At 35.3% G+C, this 19,389-nt stretch overlaps 2 protein-coding genes across 2 annotated transcripts; both read left to right on the plus strand.

Annotated features, from left to right (window-relative positions):
• Window positions 1-377: 377 nt before the first annotated feature.
• LOC108859747 (ABC transporter A family member 3-like) lies at window positions 378-4,677 on the plus strand. Its single transcript, XM_018633654.2, has 16 exons — window positions 378-473; window positions 555-921; window positions 1,024-1,103; window positions 1,206-1,350; window positions 1,477-1,596; window positions 1,692-1,816; window positions 1,906-2,064; window positions 2,180-2,342; window positions 2,421-2,546; window positions 2,622-2,705; window positions 2,806-3,152; window positions 3,228-3,428; window positions 3,513-3,622; window positions 3,725-3,809; window positions 3,874-4,002; window positions 4,088-4,677. The coding sequence occupies exons 1-16, from the start codon at window positions 402-404 to the stop codon at window positions 4,580-4,582; spliced, it is 2,808 nt and encodes a 935-aa protein (XP_018489156.1). The 5' UTR covers window positions 378-401; the 3' UTR covers window positions 4,583-4,677.
• Window positions 4,678-17,258: 12,581 nt separating this feature from the next.
• Window positions 17,259-19,250, plus strand: LOC130512843 (uncharacterized). The gene is made up of 4 exons (XM_057011242.1): window positions 17,259-17,384; window positions 17,460-17,559; window positions 17,662-18,051; window positions 18,116-19,250. The coding sequence occupies exons 2-4, from the start codon at window positions 17,467-17,469 to the stop codon at window positions 18,410-18,412; spliced, it is 780 nt and encodes a 259-aa protein (XP_056867222.1). The 5' UTR covers window positions 17,259-17,384; window positions 17,460-17,466; the 3' UTR covers window positions 18,413-19,250.
• Window positions 19,251-19,389: the final 139 nt, after the last annotated feature.

The raw sequence follows: 19,389 nt of genomic DNA on the forward strand, positions 1-19,389 counted from the left end.
GATATTTTTAATATATTTGTTATGTTGGACCGTGCATTTCTTATCGTCCAAGTATCCTATGGTAGTATATCACATCGATTGTACGCACACATAGTAATAACTATATATGACACTAGTATTAAAAAAAATAGAGTATTCAATGATAAAAGTTTATTACATATGTTCAAATCCCACATGTTGACGAGTCAACAGTCGTGGGGATCACTCGTAAGCATCTGCGTGACAAAAGTTTGTTTTGTTGGACATGTTGATTTATTTTTGATATTGCACAAAGAAAAAGTATTTATTTTTGATAAAATAATTCGATTAGTGACCCAAACAAAAAAAAATGATTAAAGTAAACTGGCGATGGTTTTGTAAAATGAAGAAGAAATAAGGGAAGCTCCACCAAAGCTTCGTCAATGGCGGATTCTGATCCAGCCAGCTTCTTGACGCAGGCCAATGCCATACTTATAAAAAACTTAACCTATCAGGTTCGGCGTTCTCGTTTACCCTAGTATCCATAATAAACATACATATACATGCACACATGGGTTTATTGTTTTCTTTTGCAGAAACGGAACATATGGAGCAACGTTCGGCTCATCATGATCCCTTTCTATCTCTGCTTAGTTTTAGTTGGTATTCAAGCTCTGTTTGATTCACAAGTCAGCAACTCACTCGATAATCAATGTGGTTGTAAATGCATTCACAAGACCGGAGACGAAACATGCCAAACTGTCTGTGGTGTAGAATATTCTACTCGTGATCAAGCAGTCTTTTGTGCCATCCCAAATCCACAACCATGGCCTCCTTTGATTCTTATTCCGCTTTCTCGGAATCGTGTTGTTGACTCCAATCTCACTAATGCCTCGTGCAAGCAAAGAAACAATTGCCCTGTAACCATTCTTTTCACTGGCAATAATCAATCTCTTGGCGCAAGTACATATATGCTTCTTCTTTTTTCTCTTGGTGTTCTATCAACCATATTCTCCATTATATTGTTTTTGATAAAACTCATATAATGTTTCATGTTTTCTCCAGCTTTGTCTAGAAATCTTCTCAGGAGGTCTTTTCCATTTAACGACTCTGACCTCTTGTTTAGTTTAGCGGATAACGTGTTGGTAAGTTCTCTATGATCTGTATTTGATATTCATTTATTGTGAGAATATATCTCCGTCTTTGTTTTCTTTTTTTTTTTTTTTACTCTGAGCTGGTGTTATCAGGCTACAACATATAAAGGAAGTCCCACCAATTATCTAGATTCAGGAATTGTCTCAGATCGTTTCATATACAACATCCAATCTCGGTGCACTCCAAACTCCAAAATCTCATTCTCATTAGGACAATCACCTCTCAATTTTACCAAAGGTTATATATATATATATATATATATATACAATTTCCATGGAAAAATCATATCTGATCACATTTCCCTTGTATGCACATATTTCAAGCTAATCATCTGAGAAGTAAGTTTTTGTTTGTGTAAACCAGAGATGAGATGCGTTCAAGGGCTGAACCTTTGGTTAAATAGCTCCAAAGAGGTTAATGATAATATTTTCAAAGGTTATCAGAAAGGAAATTCTGAAGGGATGATAAAAGAGATTGTTGCAGGTTTTTATACTTATATTTCTCATGTATCTGTAATGATTTGATTATTATGCACATGAGATTTTCTGACTGTTTATTTTATGCTTTGGTTGCCTTAGCATATGATCTCTTGGACACAAATAGGACTAACTTCAATGTGAATATTTGGTATAACGCAACGTACTTGGATGATTCAGAAAATACACCTCCAAAGTTGCTCCGAGTTCCCCGCTTAGTTACTTTGGTAAGAAACTAAGTGATACATTCAACAATATCCTTGTGTTCACCAGTACTTTCTTGATATACAGATTCTAAGACTCTACAAATCTGCAGGTGTCAAATGCTTATCTTCAGTATTTGAAAAGCCCAAGGACAAGGATGTTGCTTGAGTTTGTCAAAGAAATGCCTAAACCAGAAACTAAACTTCGTTTAGACATTGCTTCTCTGATTGGTGCAGTTTTCTTCACATGGGTTATTCTTCTTCTGTTCCCTGTAAGCTCATTTCAAGTGGACTGCTTACAACACTCTTTGGAATAATTTGCCAATTTTCTTTCTCAAAATAAGGTTTAAGACATGTGGTTCCTAACGACAAGAATTTAATATGCAGGTGATCTTGACCTCACTGGTATATGAGAAGCAGCAGCGGCTAAGAATTATAATGAAAATGCACGGTCTAGGAGATGGTCCATATTGGATGATTACCTACGCCTATTTTCTCGCCATATCCACGTTATACGTTATATGCCTGATGATATTTGGGTCAGCAATAGGTACTAATCCTTATCCACTATAGAACAAGTTATATCTTCTATGGAATTATTATTATAGCAGCACTAGTTTACTTGCAGGGCTGAACTTCTTTCGGCTAAATGACTACAGCATCCATTTTGTTTTCTATTTTCTCTACATAAATCTTCAAATCTCTCTTGCCTTTCTAGCTTCCTCAGCATTTTCAAACGTTGAGACGGCATCAGGTACTAGGGTCACACTTACTGTAGAAACCTGCTCATGAACATGTTGGTGCTAAAAAGAAACACTTTCTGTTGTAGTTTCTGCATACATATACGTGTTTGGATCTGGCCTATTGGGCTGGTTTCTCTTCCAGTTTCTTGTTGAAGAGTTATCGTTTCCCAGTAAGTTATCAAGATCATTTGTTTTCTCTTCCGGTTTCACTTGTTTCTGTGTTTGTTCTTAGTATTAACCACAATATTAATATAATCTTTTTTTTTCTAGGACGCTGGATTTTTGTCATGGAGCTGTATCCTGGCTTCTCTTTATTCCGCGGGTTGTATGAGTTCTCTCAGTATGCTTTTAAGGGGAACTTGACTGGGAGGCGTGGAATGAAGTGGAAAGATATCACTGATAGTTCAATGGATAAAGTTTTCTACATCATTATAGTTGAATGGTTTTTCTCACTCATTGCAGCATACTACATCGATAAGATGTCTTCATCAGGAAAAGACCTTTTGTTCTTCTTGAAAAACCCTTTCAATAAATCTCTTTCTCCACGAAGGCCTAGCTTGCAAAGGCAGGTCTCTGCAGTGTCTGTAGAAATGCAGAAACTAGATGTCGCTCAGGAGGTATGTTTGCAGAATAAGTCATAACACACTCAATGTTCCTTTTGTTCTCTCTCATTAAAACTTTATTCCAATCAGAGTGAAAAAGTCCAGAAACTGATGCGTGAGCAGAGCACAAGCCATGCGATTGTATGCAACACAATGAAGAAGGTGTATCCAGGTAGGGATGGAAACCCGCCAAAAATGGCTGTTCAAGGGTTATCTCTGGCTGTTCCTTCGGGAGAGTGCTTCGGTATGTTGGGGCCCAATGGTGCCGGAAAGACCTCATTCATAAATATGGTCGGTACCCAAATGGACAGAAAATATTTTGAGGTTGGCGTCTGACTTGAATAATAGAGTTTAGTATTGTACTTTTTTGTCCAGATGACTGGTCTTGTGAAACCAACATCAGGCTCAGCGTTTGTTCAAGGTCTGGACATATGCACGGATATGGACAGAGTATACACAAGAATGGGTGTATGTCCACAACACGAGTAATTATATTACTAGTGACATTCTTAAAAAAAAATTATGTTAACTATAGAGAAAGATCATATTGTTGTTATAACATTGCTTTATTGTCTGTTGTAAACCAGCTTACTCTGGGAAACACTGTCAGGAAGGGAGCATCTGCGCTTCTATGGGAGACTTAAGAATCTCAAAGATTCTGATCTTGACCAAGTATGTTAACAATCAGTATATGTCCAAAAGTATCAAAGCGTTAATGATTGATCACCCATATTAGGCTGTAGAAGAATCTCTTAAGAGTGTAAACCTATTGCACGGAGGAGTTGCTGACAAAGCCGCTGGAAAATACAGCGGAGGAATGAAAAGACGGCTAAGTGTAGCCATTTCACTTATAGGGAGTCCTAAGGTATGCACTTGGTTTGCTGAGTTTACAAGCTGTAATTATTCATATTAATTTTTATCTGGTTGTTATTTATTTTTTTGCTTAAAAGGTGGTCTATATGGATGAGCCGAGCACAGGACTTGATCCTGCTTCAAGAATGAACCTATGGACAGTCATCAAACGCGCAAAAGCAAACACTGCGATAATCCTCACGACCCATTCTATGGAAGAGGCAGAGTTTCTCTGTGACCGTTTGGGAATATTTGTAGATGGAAGGTTACAATGCATAGGAAACCCAAAAGAGCTAAGGGGAAGGTATGGTGGATCTTATGTGTTAACTATGACGACAGCATCAGAACATGAGAAAGATGTGGAGGTTTTGGTTCAAGATATTTCTCCAAACGCCAAGAAGATATATAACATTGCTGGGACACAGAAATTTGAGATCCCAAAAGAAGAAGTTCGGATCACAGAAGTGTTTCAGGCGGTGGAGAAGGCCAAGAGCAGTTTCAAGGTGTTTGCTTGGGGACTTGCGGACACAACTCTTGAAGATGTCTTCATTAAAGTTGCTAGAAGTGGTCAGGCCTTTAATGTCTTCTCTTGAAATATTCCTAACATTATCGTTATTCTCTGTTCAATACTTAAACGTAAATAATTGTTCTCCTCTGCTAAATTGAATCACTACAAGCCTTCTTATATTCCATTTAAATAGGTTTATAGTAAAATAATTATAAGACATGATACTCCTTATTTTATTCTTAAACTAGATATGGATCCGTGCGTTGCACGGATTTTGACTAATATTTTAATTTCATTGTATGATTTTTTATATACTGTGTAAAAATTATTCAAGGTATAAAAATTATTTTTCTCATATACATTTTGGTTAGTACTCCTATTTTAATAATCATGGCGCATAAGTGAAGTCAGCTATTAACAACTTTATACATAAGGTTAGAGAAAAGAGATATTCCCGAAAATTCAAATCGAACTCAACGTAAAGAAATACGAAATAAAGCAAAATACAAAGAATTTAAAAATTGAATCAAGCCAATTGAATTGATGAAAACGTCATACACTTTCTTAAGCTCTTAATTTAATGCATGTTTGTATTAGTTTTCTATGTTATTCTTCTTGTTTAAACATATTACAAAGCTTCCATGACAATTTATTAATGTTTTGTGCTGTCATCGTAGGATCTTGATTTTTTTTTTTGCATTCGTTATAATTTATATATTTTGGTTTGTATGGTTTATTCATCTTTAAAATATCTCTAGTTCTCAGCTCTATATATTTTTCTATATTTTCTCATAAAATAAATTCTGTTATAAATGTTAATCTTTCCATTGTATGATTCTGCTATAGATTTTCTATATTTGAAGGAAAAATGTTATGGAATGATATTTTCATCTTTTTATTTATAAACAAAAATACCATATCTCTATATTTTCTTCTAAAAATAAAAGAACTCTATTGTATAATCATACATTCAAGCAAATCTATCTCTATAATATAATTTCTCTATTTTAGAAGAGAATATAGTATGAATGTATAGGTGAATTGGAAATAATCTTTGATGTTTTATCAATAGATTACATTATGGATTAACATTTTTATTATACAATTAGAGGTAATGAAACTATTAATACTTTATGCAGTTTGATACTGCTTTGATTCTTGTGATATGTATATGCCAAAGACCATTTGTGTGAATAACTAATTATGAAAATAATATGTAGTACATGTTGTAATAGACATGAAGAAGATACAATCATTAAGAAGTTTTAGTAATTTCATTTCAAATATGTGATATTAAATATATTTCGTTGTCTCGTTTAAAAAATAATCATTCAGTTTTTCTCATTTTGGATATGTAGTTATAGTAACAAAAAAATGTAGAAAATAAATATGCATATAACACTAAATTATAATTTACTGTATAGAGCAAATTAATTACATAATAATACATATATAATATTTTTAATAAAGAAAACAAAACTAAATATTTTTTTGTAACTATTAGTTTTTAATTTATTGATCAATATATATCGATAATATAAAGAAAAATCTCTTTTTGTTAATGCTGATTAATTTTGTTAATATAAATTATAAGAAACATTACATAGACGTATCTACATTTAACAACTCTACATGTTTTATGAGGATCTGCGTCTGACTACATTATCATGAGCTGTTTTATAAAATCCAAATGCTGAACATATCTTATAATTATAAACCTTTTGCCTATAAACTAATAATTCACTTTCTCTGAAACTCGAAACCTAGACCACATAGTGTAAAAACATTAATCCTTAATCAAACATGAATTACTAGGACTTCCGTCCAAAATTAACTAATTATAGGAAAATAATAAGATTATTTTTACAACTCTCTTTTGCTTAGAAATAAGGAAAAATACTTAGATTTATTATAAAATAATCAGTTGTATTTTCAGGTTTTTATAATCTGTTTTAAAAAAATAAAATACTATTTTCTTTCATAATTCTTTTTTGTCCTGATTTAAAAAAAAAGGAAAATTAGAATTCCTTTAAAAGGAAAATTATACTCATACAGCTTATACCATTTTATTTGTTTATTATTTAAAAAATAGAGAAAATTACTATTAAATAATTATTAGTATAAAATTCTTTTTCGTTTACAATATTTTGTTTAAAACTTAAAAAATGAAAAATACTATTAAATAACTATTATCATTCTATTTTTTTCATGGTTTAATATAATGCTAAACATATCCTATAAACCTTTTCGCCAATAAACTAATAATTTGGACATAAAACAGGAAAATAGCATTAAATAATTGTTTGTATGAACTTATTTTTTGTTTACAATATTTTGTTTAAAACTTAAAAAGGACAAATACTATTAATTAACTTATATAAAAATTATTACTTAACACATGTCATAATTTTAAATCTACAATTGCCATGTGTCGAGATCATGTTAATTAATAACTTTGAAGAACCAAACTTTATATAATAAGATATATTCCTTTTTAATGAAATGTAAAATTAATTCAAATCAAAAATATTTTTACAATAGGCCCTCATGTTTTGAAATCTATCAACAAAGTGAAATGTTTAAATCTAATTATAAGCTTGAAGAGAGACTACGAGTTATTCTTGGGTTCATCCAAATGGTGAACCTATAACCAATACTATTTTATTATTTAATATTCAACTAGATTTGATCCGCATTTAAAGTGCGTGTTTTGTTTTTTTTATTAAATTCTAACTAAAAAGATATATACTGACTGACGTTGTATTGATATTAGTTCGGATCCAAACCCAAAGCAAAGTACTTATTAAGTATTTTTAGGATCTGCGGGTCTCTGTTCGAATTTGAATGATCCGATCGGATATCCAAAGTATCTGAATATTTGTTTATATTATATATACCTGGGTATTTCAGATATTTTTCGCACTAGGTTCTTTTTAAGTTTCAGGTTTTGGATTTTGTTTCGGTTATTATTTCAGGCTTTAAGTAAAATTTAAAATATAGTTTGGGTATTTAGATGAAATTTTAGATACTTTTTGGTTTGTCGGGTCATGTTTCAGGTCAAATTCGAGTCATTTTGAGTATTTGAATATTTTGAGTATTTTAAGATTTAGTATATAGTGTTTTGGATTCAGGGTTTAGGATTTTTCCAAGGTTTAGGGTTTATCCAAGGTTTAGGATTTACCCAAGGGTTTAGGATTTAGGGTTTTGCTGACGGTGTTAAAAATATTTTTTTAAAAATTCATTTTTTGCAACTATTACTATTTTTTATTTATTTTTACCTTTTTATTTTAAATAGATAATATAATTTGACAATATTTTGTTTCTTTTTTAAAGATATTGAATATAAAATAACAAAATATTATTGATTGGTGAATCTAAGAATAACTCAGAGACTACAAATCATCTTGAAGCCACATCCCCATAGCTTCCTCATACCCTCATCGTTTAGAATCGAGTAGTTCATGTTTTCACTTTTTTATCAATAGCTCTCTGCAACTGAGTTGGATTCTGATTATTTTCTCTATGTTTTCTCCCATTACGCTCTCGCCAAAAAGAGTGTACAGTCACCTGAAATACGTATTGGATTAGAAAGTGATTGATCTTGTTGCGAGACTTAATTATCTACCATAATCTTCAAGATTTTGCTCCATTTGTTCGAGTAGTTTGAGAGAAGTAGTTTAATAGTCCTAGGAATTCCCCGATACGCGACGGTCTCAGCAGCGGCTTCTGGGGGACAATGGAACATTCGACGATGCTGTGGCCATCACCTACGGGCGATAATGGCCTGCATCTACTCTGTTCCAGCTCCGGCGGAAGACGCGGCGGGGGATCGTCGCCTATGGCATCACGGGGAAGGAAACTACAGGCCTTGCTTCTCTAGCAAGGAAACATGGGAGCAACTCCGATCTCATCATCCTCGACTTAACTGGACACGAGTGGTCTGGTTTCAGCAGGGCGTTCCTCGTTTTTCTTTCATCACATGGCTGGCTTTTCTTGACAGACTGGCGACAGGAGCAAGAAGCAAAGCATGGGGATGCATTCAACCATGTATACTCTGTGGTGAACCGGATGAGACTCGCGACCATCTGTTCTTTGCTTGTCCATACTCCTTTACGGTGTGGATTGATCTAACGGGTTTTCTGCTAGGATCTCGTGTGAGTCCAGACTGGACTCTCACTATTACTGCGCTCCTCTCTTCGCGCAGGAAGGAGATGGATACTTGCCTCCTCAACTTGCGTTCCAAGCTACGATTCACAGCATTTGGCGCGAGAGGAACAACAGGCGCCACCAGGGGGATCCTCTCAGCCCATCTCAGGTGGTTCGCTACATCGATAAGACCATCAGAAACAGGATATCTTCTCTTCGTCACCGGAAACCAGCCTTCTATGGCGAAATGATGCAGAGATGGCTCTCAAGGCCAACTCCATCATAAGTCTCAGCTCTGTTTTTTATTTCTTTTACATGATCATCTCTCAAACCATAAACCTTAGTGGCCTCTATTTTTTTCTTTGTTGATAATCAATTTAAAATTTCAACAAAAAAAAAGTAGTTTAATAGTTAATCCCTTCCACATCTCCTCTGAACAAGAGCTTTCAAAGTGTATATGGTCTCGTTTGATCCACTTTATTGTTGCATAGAATATACGAAGAGTTTTCTTATGAGTCCCATTTCAGAATTTTATCACCCATAGAAAGTATGTTATGAACAGCTTCCATGGCAAAACAGAGAACTTCGGGGTAGCATAAGAAAACCAAATATTCCTCTGCAGGTTCTGTATATGGGTCTTCTTTCAAAGAATGTATTGACAACCTTTATGAAGTGCTTGTTAGATGTGAAGAAAAGCATTTGGTTCTCAGATTGGGAGAAGTGAAATTTTTATGGTCAAAGATGGCATTGTGTTAGGACACAAGGTTTCAGAAGCTGGAACTGATGTTGACAAAGCCAAGATATGATGGCCGGGCTGCAACCACCTGGTAGTGTAAAGTAAGTGAGGAGTTTTCTAGGGTATGATGGATTTTACATGAGGTTCATCAAGGATTTAAGCAAGATTGTTATACCACTAATTGCTTTGCTCTATTAGATGTTAAATTTATGTTCGCTACTGAACAAATAGTAAAAAAGTTTTAGTGAGTATTCCAATTATGCATTCTCCAAACTAGGATTTTCCATTCAGGATGATGTTTGATGCTAGTGATTATGCAGTGGGAGATATTCTTGAACATACAAAGGATAAGAAGCTTCACGATATCTACTATGTAAACAGAACACTTGATGATACGTAGAGAATTATGCAATTATTGAAAAGAAGTTGTTTGTTGTAATGTTACTTCAGAAATGTTTCTTTCTTATTTGGTTGGGTCTAAAGTGTGTGTCCATACAAACTACTCTGCTCTCAAGTACTTGATGCAGAAAAGGATGCCAAACCAAGGCTGTTGAGATGAATTCTCATTCTTCAGGAATTTAACTTTGAGGTTAGAGACAAGAAATGAGTGGAGAATGGAGTTGTTTATCCTCTCTCCTGGATCATGATTGAAAAGGACATTCCTATTGATGATTTTTTGCCTGATGAGAATGTCTACATGGTGAAAATTGGACTGCAATCAGAGCTGATTTTTTCAGTTACATACATCGTGTCAGTCGACTACCCCATTGGTCTCGGTCGACACCACACCCGAATTGGAAAAATAATTGACCAGATCATGTATTGATCAACAAAAGGTGTCAACACAAGGATGCAGTGACGATCCGGTGGACACCAACTAAAGAAGGATCAAAAATTTGAGTGATCTGATTTCATGCCTTGAGATACAAGGTGCTGCTGTGGTGATTCCAGATATATTGTGGTATGCTGACATCACGAACTACATGCTGATTTTGAACCAGATGATTACAAGAATTAGGCCAAAAAATATTTCTTGAGGGAGCTTTGAAGGTATTACTGGGAAGAACATTACTTGTACAATCACTTCTTTGATGGTGTGTACAAATGATGCATTACAGAGTCTGAGGTTCCTAATATGTTGTTTCACTGCCATGGATTTGAGTATGCTGGGCACTTTGCTACTTTCAAAACACTGTCCAAGGTTCTTCAAGCAGGCTTTTGATGGTCTATGTTTTAGGATGCTCAGACATTTATATCTCAGTGTGATGCGTTTCGAAGGAGAGGACATAACAACAGAAGAAATGAGATGCCACAATATTCACCCTTTAGGTTAAAGTTTTTGATTGCTTTGGCATTGATTTCATAGGTCATTTTCCCTTATTTTTTAAGAATAAATACATTATGGTTAATGTGGACTATGTATTTAAGTGAGTCTTAGCAATTGCTAATTCAAAGAATGATGCTGAAATAGTTTTTAAGTTGTTCAAGACAATCATTTTCCGCGATTTAGAGGGGCTCAGATTTTTGTAAATGATGGTGGTTCTCACTTTACTAACAAACTCTTTGAAAAGCTATCGAAGATGCATGGTTTACATCATCATCTGGCTACTTTTTATCATCCTCAAACAAGTGGGCAAGTTGAAGTTTGAATAATCAGATCAAAGACTGGTCTGCAAAGTTTGATGATGCACTATGGACCTACAAGAATGCATTCAAGACACCACTTAGGATTACACCATTCCGTTTGCTTTATGGGAAAGCATGTCACTTTCTAACGGTTGTTGAACACAGTCAAATCTGCTGCATAAAGGAAGTTGATTCATTTGTATGAGTAAGATGAGATCAATATCATGCATATGAGAAATCTAAGATTACAAGGAGATAACAAATAAATATCATGATAAAAAAAAGATCATCTCCAAGAAATTTAAATCCCTTGATCATGTACTTTTTATAACTTTTGTTTACTGAAAATTGCTTTCTCGTTAGTCAAGGCTTTTAACTATCAAAAGGTCAGAACATATGATGATGTTGTCCTATGAAACTCTGCATGCAAGCGAGAAGTATATTATAAATGGACAAATGATGAAACACTATTGGGCGAAAGCCGACATTCTAGACATACACATTGTACGTATGGATGAAGCACCAATTGCCTGATTCACTTAACAGTCAAGTTAATGAATTTAAATAAACACTTAGTTGGAAAAACCCTTTGGTAAATCTTTATATACTTGTATTTATTTGTATGTACATATTTATTATGGGATCATATAGAGGAATAAGATTATTATTTTAGATATAAACAATTATATGAATTACTCATAAACAATTATATGAATTACTCCTAAATTGATTCACAACAAAATAGTCAGAGAAAAAATCTTAGGATAGTACTAAAAGAGGTTTTACAGTAAATATATCACACAAGGGTCAAAATGACAAAAATATTTTATTAAATAAGTAAATAGACACTTATAGTTCTAGACTTAACTAATTTAGACTTGCGGTTTAGATTTGAGGGGCATAATTTATGATTTAAAAAAAAAATTGTTTTGAAAGTACAATAAAAATTTCAAAATAGTTTAAAAAGCTTTCAGATTAAAAATAACATTTTGAAAAAAAATGTTGGGAAATTTTTTTTATAAAAAAAGTTTGAATTGAAAGTAAATTATTTGAAAATAATATAAGTTTGAGATCAGAGTTCCTATTGATAGAATTTGTATTGTTATACTATTTGTCCTTTTGTTTTAGTCACTCATCCGAATATTACACTACCGTGATATTTAGATGAGTGGAGTGCTTCTTTCCATAAGTTGGCATTTTAGACGCATTCTGATCTGGGTTCTTCCTATGTGGACTGTGTTTCAATCTAGTGGAGTGCTTCTTCCTATGCTCCAAACACTTGAAAGATAAAAATAAGGAATGTAAGAATAAAATTTACGGAATGTTAATTTTTTTAAAGATAACATTCACCAAAATAAAAGGACAAATAGTATAACAATCGGAGAAAGAGCAAAATGCACGTGAACGAAGGACCAATCGGCACGTAACTCTCGTGCGCATTGTGGATCAAATCCATATGCCCATATCTGATCCTTCACCAACCAAATCTAAATCGCTGCCTGTCACATGCGTTAAACAGCGTTTTCGTTTTCTAATTGCGAGTGTGCTTCCGAAATTAGTCTTTCTTTGACGGTAGGCATGTGTTCTTAATGAAAACTTCTACTTGTTGAACCCTCAAATGATTTTTTCTTAACATATATATAACTTAGGTTAGTTTCAAAAAAAAAAATATATAACTTAGGCTGACATATATATTTGTTACTATCAAAACTTTGATGAAAATTTATTGCTATAGTACTGCTAGTTGTGAGAAAAAATACGGACCTTGCAAATGGCAATCCGAGATGGTGTAATGATGATACTATTTAGAGTACTATTTAACATGTATTATATGTCTCTCTTTTAGATTTTATAACATGTGTAGTATTTGTACTATGTGTCTCGACAAAGGAATAACAGATTGAAGAAATGACTTTTTATAATCTTTAAAAAATCTATTGCCTCTCTCTAGGGTGCGCTTTTGTACCTGTGACGTATGAAATGATGTATAAATCCCCTAGAAAATTAATTGGTCCGTACCTACTACTATATCACTTTCTTATAAAAAATAATATGGGTTAAAAAGTACTAGAGAATACAAAAAGCTTATGCTCCTGATTTAAACAACGCAATGAATAAGTTACCCCCCCAAAAAAGAAACACTCAAGTAGTGGAGTGTGTGCATCGCCAGCAAGATTCTACAGAACGTGTCTTGTAATTACTCGTTTCTCCGTCAGTGACCGGTGCGGACTATGTCAGTAATCCACGCGCGCGTGTCTGAAAATATCTCCACACAATGGCTGGACCAATAACTTGGCCCCAAAGGAAAGCAATTGACCAAACAAGGATTTAGGCGCACCTGCGTCGGCACCACATTAGAGGGAAACCGAAGCTCGCCACGTTGTCACATAATCATACTTCATCACTAATTACACGACTAGACTATACAAATATAGTATTCTCAGATCGCTCTCCTTTGTTTTCGTTACGGACAGCAAATATTTGAAGTGGGGGAGATATGTCCCCAAATAATTTTTAATGCTTTAAGTACTTTTCTATTATATTATTAATCATCATAAATAAGTGGACCTATCATAGTTTGACAAAACGTAAATCTAATAGTATAATAATAACTGGTGGTGTCGACAGTAATATTCTCATCTTATATTCTTTTTCTGATCATTCGGATACCACTAAACTCGCTCTTTTAAAAGAAAAATTTCTTTAGAATTTGCTACTGAAATCACAGATGTTTACATATTTCAGTGTACATATATACAAACTATACATTCGCTAGCTTTTGATATTAGACTATTAATTATACTAACAGAAATATAGCGTATTGATTGGCTAATTTCATTTATAGATCATATCATTATTTATTGTTCCATAAAAGTTGTTAGATCGATTAAAAAATGATATATATACAAAGAAAAAGAAAAGTGAGAACATTTTACAAATTATAAAGGGAGCACTGTTTCTCACTGATTCGATCAGGTCATTGTCTCTTAGGTTGTGCCGAATTAAGGACCATGCGTTGATGCAATAGAACAGTTTTTTTTTAATTCAAACCATATAATATTATTATAACAATCGTTTGTGTGGTTAAGATTTGACCCACGTCCTCTTAGTTAAGTCCATTTTAATTTATCTAATATTTAACTAGGAATTTTTCCAAAGATCGCAATTAGATTTCGTGGTGGTTGCCTAAACAATAAAATAGTAATGCCTTTGATGCGTGTGATGTTGATTGAGACCAAGTAATCTTTAGCCATTGGTTATTTTGGTTATAGTGTGGTGGGAATGGGGACTGTGGCTACTATTGCTACTGTGTGGGTAACATTTGTGGTGGGAATTGGAGCCACTACAAGAAAACACGCAGATTCTGAGGGAAATACCGAGGGAAAATGAGTTCCTCGGAAATTTCGGACAGAATATCGAGGAAATACCGAGGAAACCAAGAAATGGGGTTTCCTCGAAATTTCCTCACTATTTTTTGAGGAAATTTCGAGGAACACCAACTTCCTCTGTAATTTTCGAGGGGATACCGAGGAAACCAGGGTCGTCGGAAAAAATCGACGGATATTTCTAATATTTCGACGACATCTTGTAGCCGTTAGAGAGCCGTTGGGAGAGCCGTTGGGGGATTTAAACAATTTCGAGGAAATTTCGAGGAAATGTCTGTTTCCCTCGAAATTTCCTCGATATTTCCTCAGTATGCCGGGAGGATTTCTTCTATAAATACAGCCACCCCTCTTCCTCTTCATTCACTCCATTTCTTTTCTTCTTCTCTCCTAGTCTCACGAATTTGATTCCAAAAAAATATGTCTTCTTCAAATTATTTTCGTTCTTGGATGGATCGACCTCATTTGGATCCGGACACGAGATTGCTTACGGAAGAATACAATCAAGGTATAATCGAGTTCATGAGGGTAGCTCGCAAACAACCGGAAGCAGAAACAGGTAAGTTAAGATGTCCTTGCTCTAATTGTAAAAATAGAAAAGTTATTAAAGAGTGGGATGTTTGGACTCATCTATTATTGAGTGGGTTTACACGAAGTTACAAAATTTGGTATCATCATGGGGAAACTGATTATGAACTTGGTAGTACTAGCGAACCTCAGCCGGCGGTTAGATTAGAAGAACCAATTAGGGCGGATGTAGATTATAGTGTAGGTACTGAGCAGATGATAAATGATCATTTTAGAAGGGAAGATTTACCCAATGCAGAAGCTAGGAGATTTTATGAAATGTTGGATGCTGGAAAGCAACCATTGTACGAAGGTTGCAGAGATGGTCATTCAGCTTTATCATCTGCTATGAGACTGATGGGCATTAAAACAGATTATAACTTGGCTGAAGACTGTGTGGATGCGATAGCTAATTTTGTTAAAGGTATTCTACCTGAGGATAATGTAGCTCCAGGTTCATACTACGAGGTTCAAAAACTCGTAGCTGGGGTTGGTTTATCTTATCAGGTAATAGATGTATGCAGCGATAACTGCATGATTTATTGGAGGGCGGATGATCAGCGGACTACATGCAAATTTTGTGGGAAGCCTCGTTATAAAGATACTAGTGGAAGAGTTCCAGTGCCATATAAAAGGATGTGGTATTTGCCTTTGACGGAAAGGTTGCAGAGGTTGTATCTTTCAGAACGCACAGCGCAACGAATGAGATGGCATGCGGAGCACTCAACAGATGGTGAGATTAGACATCCTTCAGATGCAAAAGCGTGGAAACATTTCCAATCAAAGTATCCCGACTTTGCGTATGAGAGAAGAAATGTCTACCTTGGATTATGTACTGATGGTTTCAGCCCGTATGGGAAGAGTGGAAGACAATATTCTCTATGGCCAGTCATTGTTACACCATACAACTTACCCCCAAACTTATGCTTGCGACGAGAGTTTTTGTTTCTCTCCATTCTCGTTCCCGGACCAGAGCATCCTAAGAGATCACTTGATGTGTTTCTTCAGCCACTAATATATGAGTTGCAACAACTATGGGCTCAAGGTGCTGAAACATACGATATTTCGTGTAAAGAAAACTTTCAAATGCGGGCAGTACTAATGTGGACAATAAGTGATTTTCCAGCATATGGTATGTTATCTGGATGGACAACGCATGGAAGGCTATCATGTCCATATTGTCAAGATAACACTGATGCTTTCCAACTAAAACACGGAAGGAAAACGTGTTGGTTTGACTGTCACAGGAGATTCCTACCACCTGATCATCCATATCGTAGGAGTAGGAATTTGTTTACTAAGAACAAGAAGGTGTTTGACAGTCCACCTGCGGAAATTAGTGGGCAAAGTTTGAAGACACAACTAAGAGATTTTGGTGCAGAAAGGACGCCAGACATCGGTGGACATGCGCGTTTTCCGGTAGATGCTGTTGGAAACCTACATAACTGGCACAAAAAAAGTATATTCTGGGATCTGCCATACTGGGAGGATCATTTGCTAAGGCATAATTTAGATGTCATGCATATTGAGAAGAACTTTTTTGACAACCTCATGAACACGATCCTTAACGTTCAAGGTAAAACAAAGGATAATTTGAAGTCAAGACTGGATTTAGTTGATATATGTGATCGTTCAGAACTTCATGTTGATGGGAATGGTAGGGCTCCTTTTCCCATATACCGACTTGATGCAGAGGGAAAAAATGCGTTCTTCGATTGGATTTCAAACGATGTGGAGTTTCCAGACGGTTATGCATCTAATTTGCGTAACTGTATCGACAGAAAGGAAGGAAAGTTTATTGGTTTAAAAAGTCACGATTGTCATGTGTTGATGCAACGCTTACTTCCGTTTGCTTTCAAGGAACTATTACCACGAAATGTTCATGAAGCAATAGCAGGGATAAGTGCTTTCTTCCGCGATTTATGCGCCAGATCAGTGATTCTTGAAGGTATTGAAAATCTGAAGACTAACATAGCCGTGATTCAGTGCAACCTTGAGAAGATATTTCCTCCCTCATTTTTTGATGTTATGGAGCATCTTGTTATTCACCTGGCAAGAGAATTGGAACTTGGTGGTCCTGTGCAGTATAGATGGATGTATCTGTATGAGCGGTATATGTTTCATTTGAAGAAGATGGTGAAAAATCTAAGTAGGGTGGAAGGTTCTATAGTCGCACAGATGATCAATGAAGAAATTTCAAACTTTGCTGAGTACTACTTTCCAGCAGAAGTTCAGACCAAAAACAGAAGACCTGCACGGCATGATGATAGAGGCGAACGGGCAACATACCATGTTACGGTTCCTGACATTTTCACAGATGTTGGACGACTTAGCGGAAAATCAAAGGACCGTCGACTTACTGAGCAGGAGCGCAGTCATTTGCAAACATATTTGCTCACCAACTGCGAAGATGTTCTTCAATATGAGAGGTAAGTTTATTATCTTACAAAATTTTAACAAATTAACATTTATATCTTAATTAATTACATTTTTTGTCTTCACAGGATTTTCATGGCAGAAAAGCGGTTCGAATATAGATACGCTACAGAGGCAGAACTAGAAGAAATGAAGCAAAAAGAATTTGCTGGATGGATGTTTACTTATGTGAGTGCCTTAAACAAATTAAAAAATCATTTATCACATATTTATAGAAATTTAAAAAATATTTATCACATATTTATACTCATATATATGTGCTATTAATAGGTGTCTGCTGGTTTGGCCAGAGGTGAAACATTTGACGATTGGATACGCGAGATGGTGGTTGGACCAAACTATGTTGTGAAGTCATATCCGAGATTTTGTACTCGAGGATATGCATTCACAACTGAAAAGACGAAACGTTCGCGTACGACCTATGATGCTGGCGTTTGTTCTGCATCGGGAGATGATGTATACTACGGACACATACATGAGATTTTGGAAATCAAGTATTTAGGCCTGCTTGGATTGCGCTGTACTGTTTTCTATTGTGATTGGCACGACATCACTCCAGATCGAGGTGTGAGAACAGATGCATTTGGTGTTACATCAGTTAATTCGAGACGAAAGCTGCAATATTATGATCCTTTCATTCTTGCTTCTCAGGCCGATCAGGTAAGTTATTGGTCATCATGTGTAATAATTTAAACTTGTACTAAAAAATTTTAAAATGTTACAGGTTTGTTATATCAAGTACCCCCGGATAAGGAACAGAGATGATCCATGGGTTACTGTTACCAGACTCAACCCGAGAGGCCGAGTTCAGGGGAGTTCTGAGCTGGAAGACCCACTACAACCAATCACATCCAGTAACTTAAGTGCAGAAGAAGACGTAGCAGGAGTTGGCCTTGTAGTAGATTTCACCGACTTCGCAGAGGAAGCCGTCGTTCACGCACAGGATGAACCAGTTATTGGAGAGTTTCACCAAGATCCAGATTCAGATTCATCTGCTGATGATGAGTCGGAATCAGAGTAGTTTTTTTTTTTTTTTTTTTTTACTAATTTCGAGGAAATTTCGAGGGAAGTTAGGGTTTCCTCGAAATTTCCTCGGAATTACCCTTAACGGTTTAGGGGTTTGATAAAAATTACCTAGATCCTCGAAATTTCCTCGAAATATTCCGAGGAAATTTCGACGACAAAGATAATTTTAGGAGTTTGATTTAAAACACCTTTTTTCGTCGAAATACCCTCGAAATTTTTTGGTGTTCCTCGAAATTCCGTCGAAATATTTCGAGGGAATTTCGAGGACCTAGCCAATTTTTTGGTGTTCCTCGAAATTCCGTCGAAATATTTCGACGGAATTTCGAGGAACAGGGGGTTTTAAACCGAAAACAACGTTTTGCGGATTGAATAACACGTATATAACCTTCATTAAGTGTCTTAGCCAGATTATAAAGTCCAACTTTAGGGTTTTAACCCGAAAACAATGTTTTGCGGATTGAGACGAAAACCACACAACATAAGATAAACACTTATACGTTTTAATAAACGTTAAAGGAAATACTTACAATAATTTTTGTAATTGTGTTATTTCATTATTTATGATCATCTATACAAAGAAACCTCATTATTATGAATTACATTCGTATAAGAAATGACATAGGGAAAAAAATCGATGTTTTCAAAACCCCAAACCCTATTTCCTCGAAATTTCCTCACAATATTGTGAGGAAATTTCGAGGAATGGTTTCCTCGGACTGTTTTTCATTAACCAGGAAACCCTAGCCGCGAACAAGAGAATTTCGAGGAAATTTCGACGACCATGTTAAAAAATTTCGAGGAAATTTCGACGGACCCTGTCCGTCGGACCCCTCATAAATTAGGTTTTCATTCTTTTCTTCCCCATTTCTCTCCTTCTCGATTTTCCTCTCTTCCTCACCGCCTCCTTCTCCTCTCCTCTCTCTTCCTCGCGGCTCCTCTCCTTCTCCTCTCCTCTTCCTCGACGGATCTCCT

The sequence above is a fragment of the Raphanus sativus genome, chromosome 5 (genome assembly GCF_000801105.2).
Source record: "Raphanus sativus cultivar WK10039 chromosome 5, ASM80110v3, whole genome shotgun sequence".
Lineage (NCBI taxonomy): Eukaryota > Viridiplantae > Streptophyta > Magnoliopsida > Brassicales > Brassicaceae > Raphanus > Raphanus sativus.

Bases quoted from the DNA above. Each gene is read 5' to 3' on its own strand.
- LOC108859747 (XM_018633654.2), top strand. From the start codon at position 402: ATGGCGGATTCTGATCCAGCCAGCTTCTTGACGCAGGCCAATGCCATA. The intron at 3,153-3,227 runs GTATGTTTGCAG...TATTCCAATCAG, and splicing joins AACTAGATGTCGCTCAGGAG to AGTGAAAAAGTCCAGAAACT. The intron at 3,429-3,512 runs GTCGGTACCCAA...TTTTTTGTCCAG, and splicing joins AGACCTCATTCATAAATATG to ATGACTGGTCTTGTGAAACC.
- LOC130512843 (XM_057011242.1), top strand. From the start codon at position 17,467: ATGGCAGAAAAGCGGTTCGAATATAGATACGCTACAGAGGCAGAACTA. The intron at 17,560-17,661 runs GTGAGTGCCTTA...TGCTATTAATAG, and splicing joins CTGGATGGATGTTTACTTAT to GTGTCTGCTGGTTTGGCCAG. The intron at 18,052-18,115 runs GTAAGTTATTGG...AAAATGTTACAG, and splicing joins TTGCTTCTCAGGCCGATCAG to GTTTGTTATATCAAGTACCC.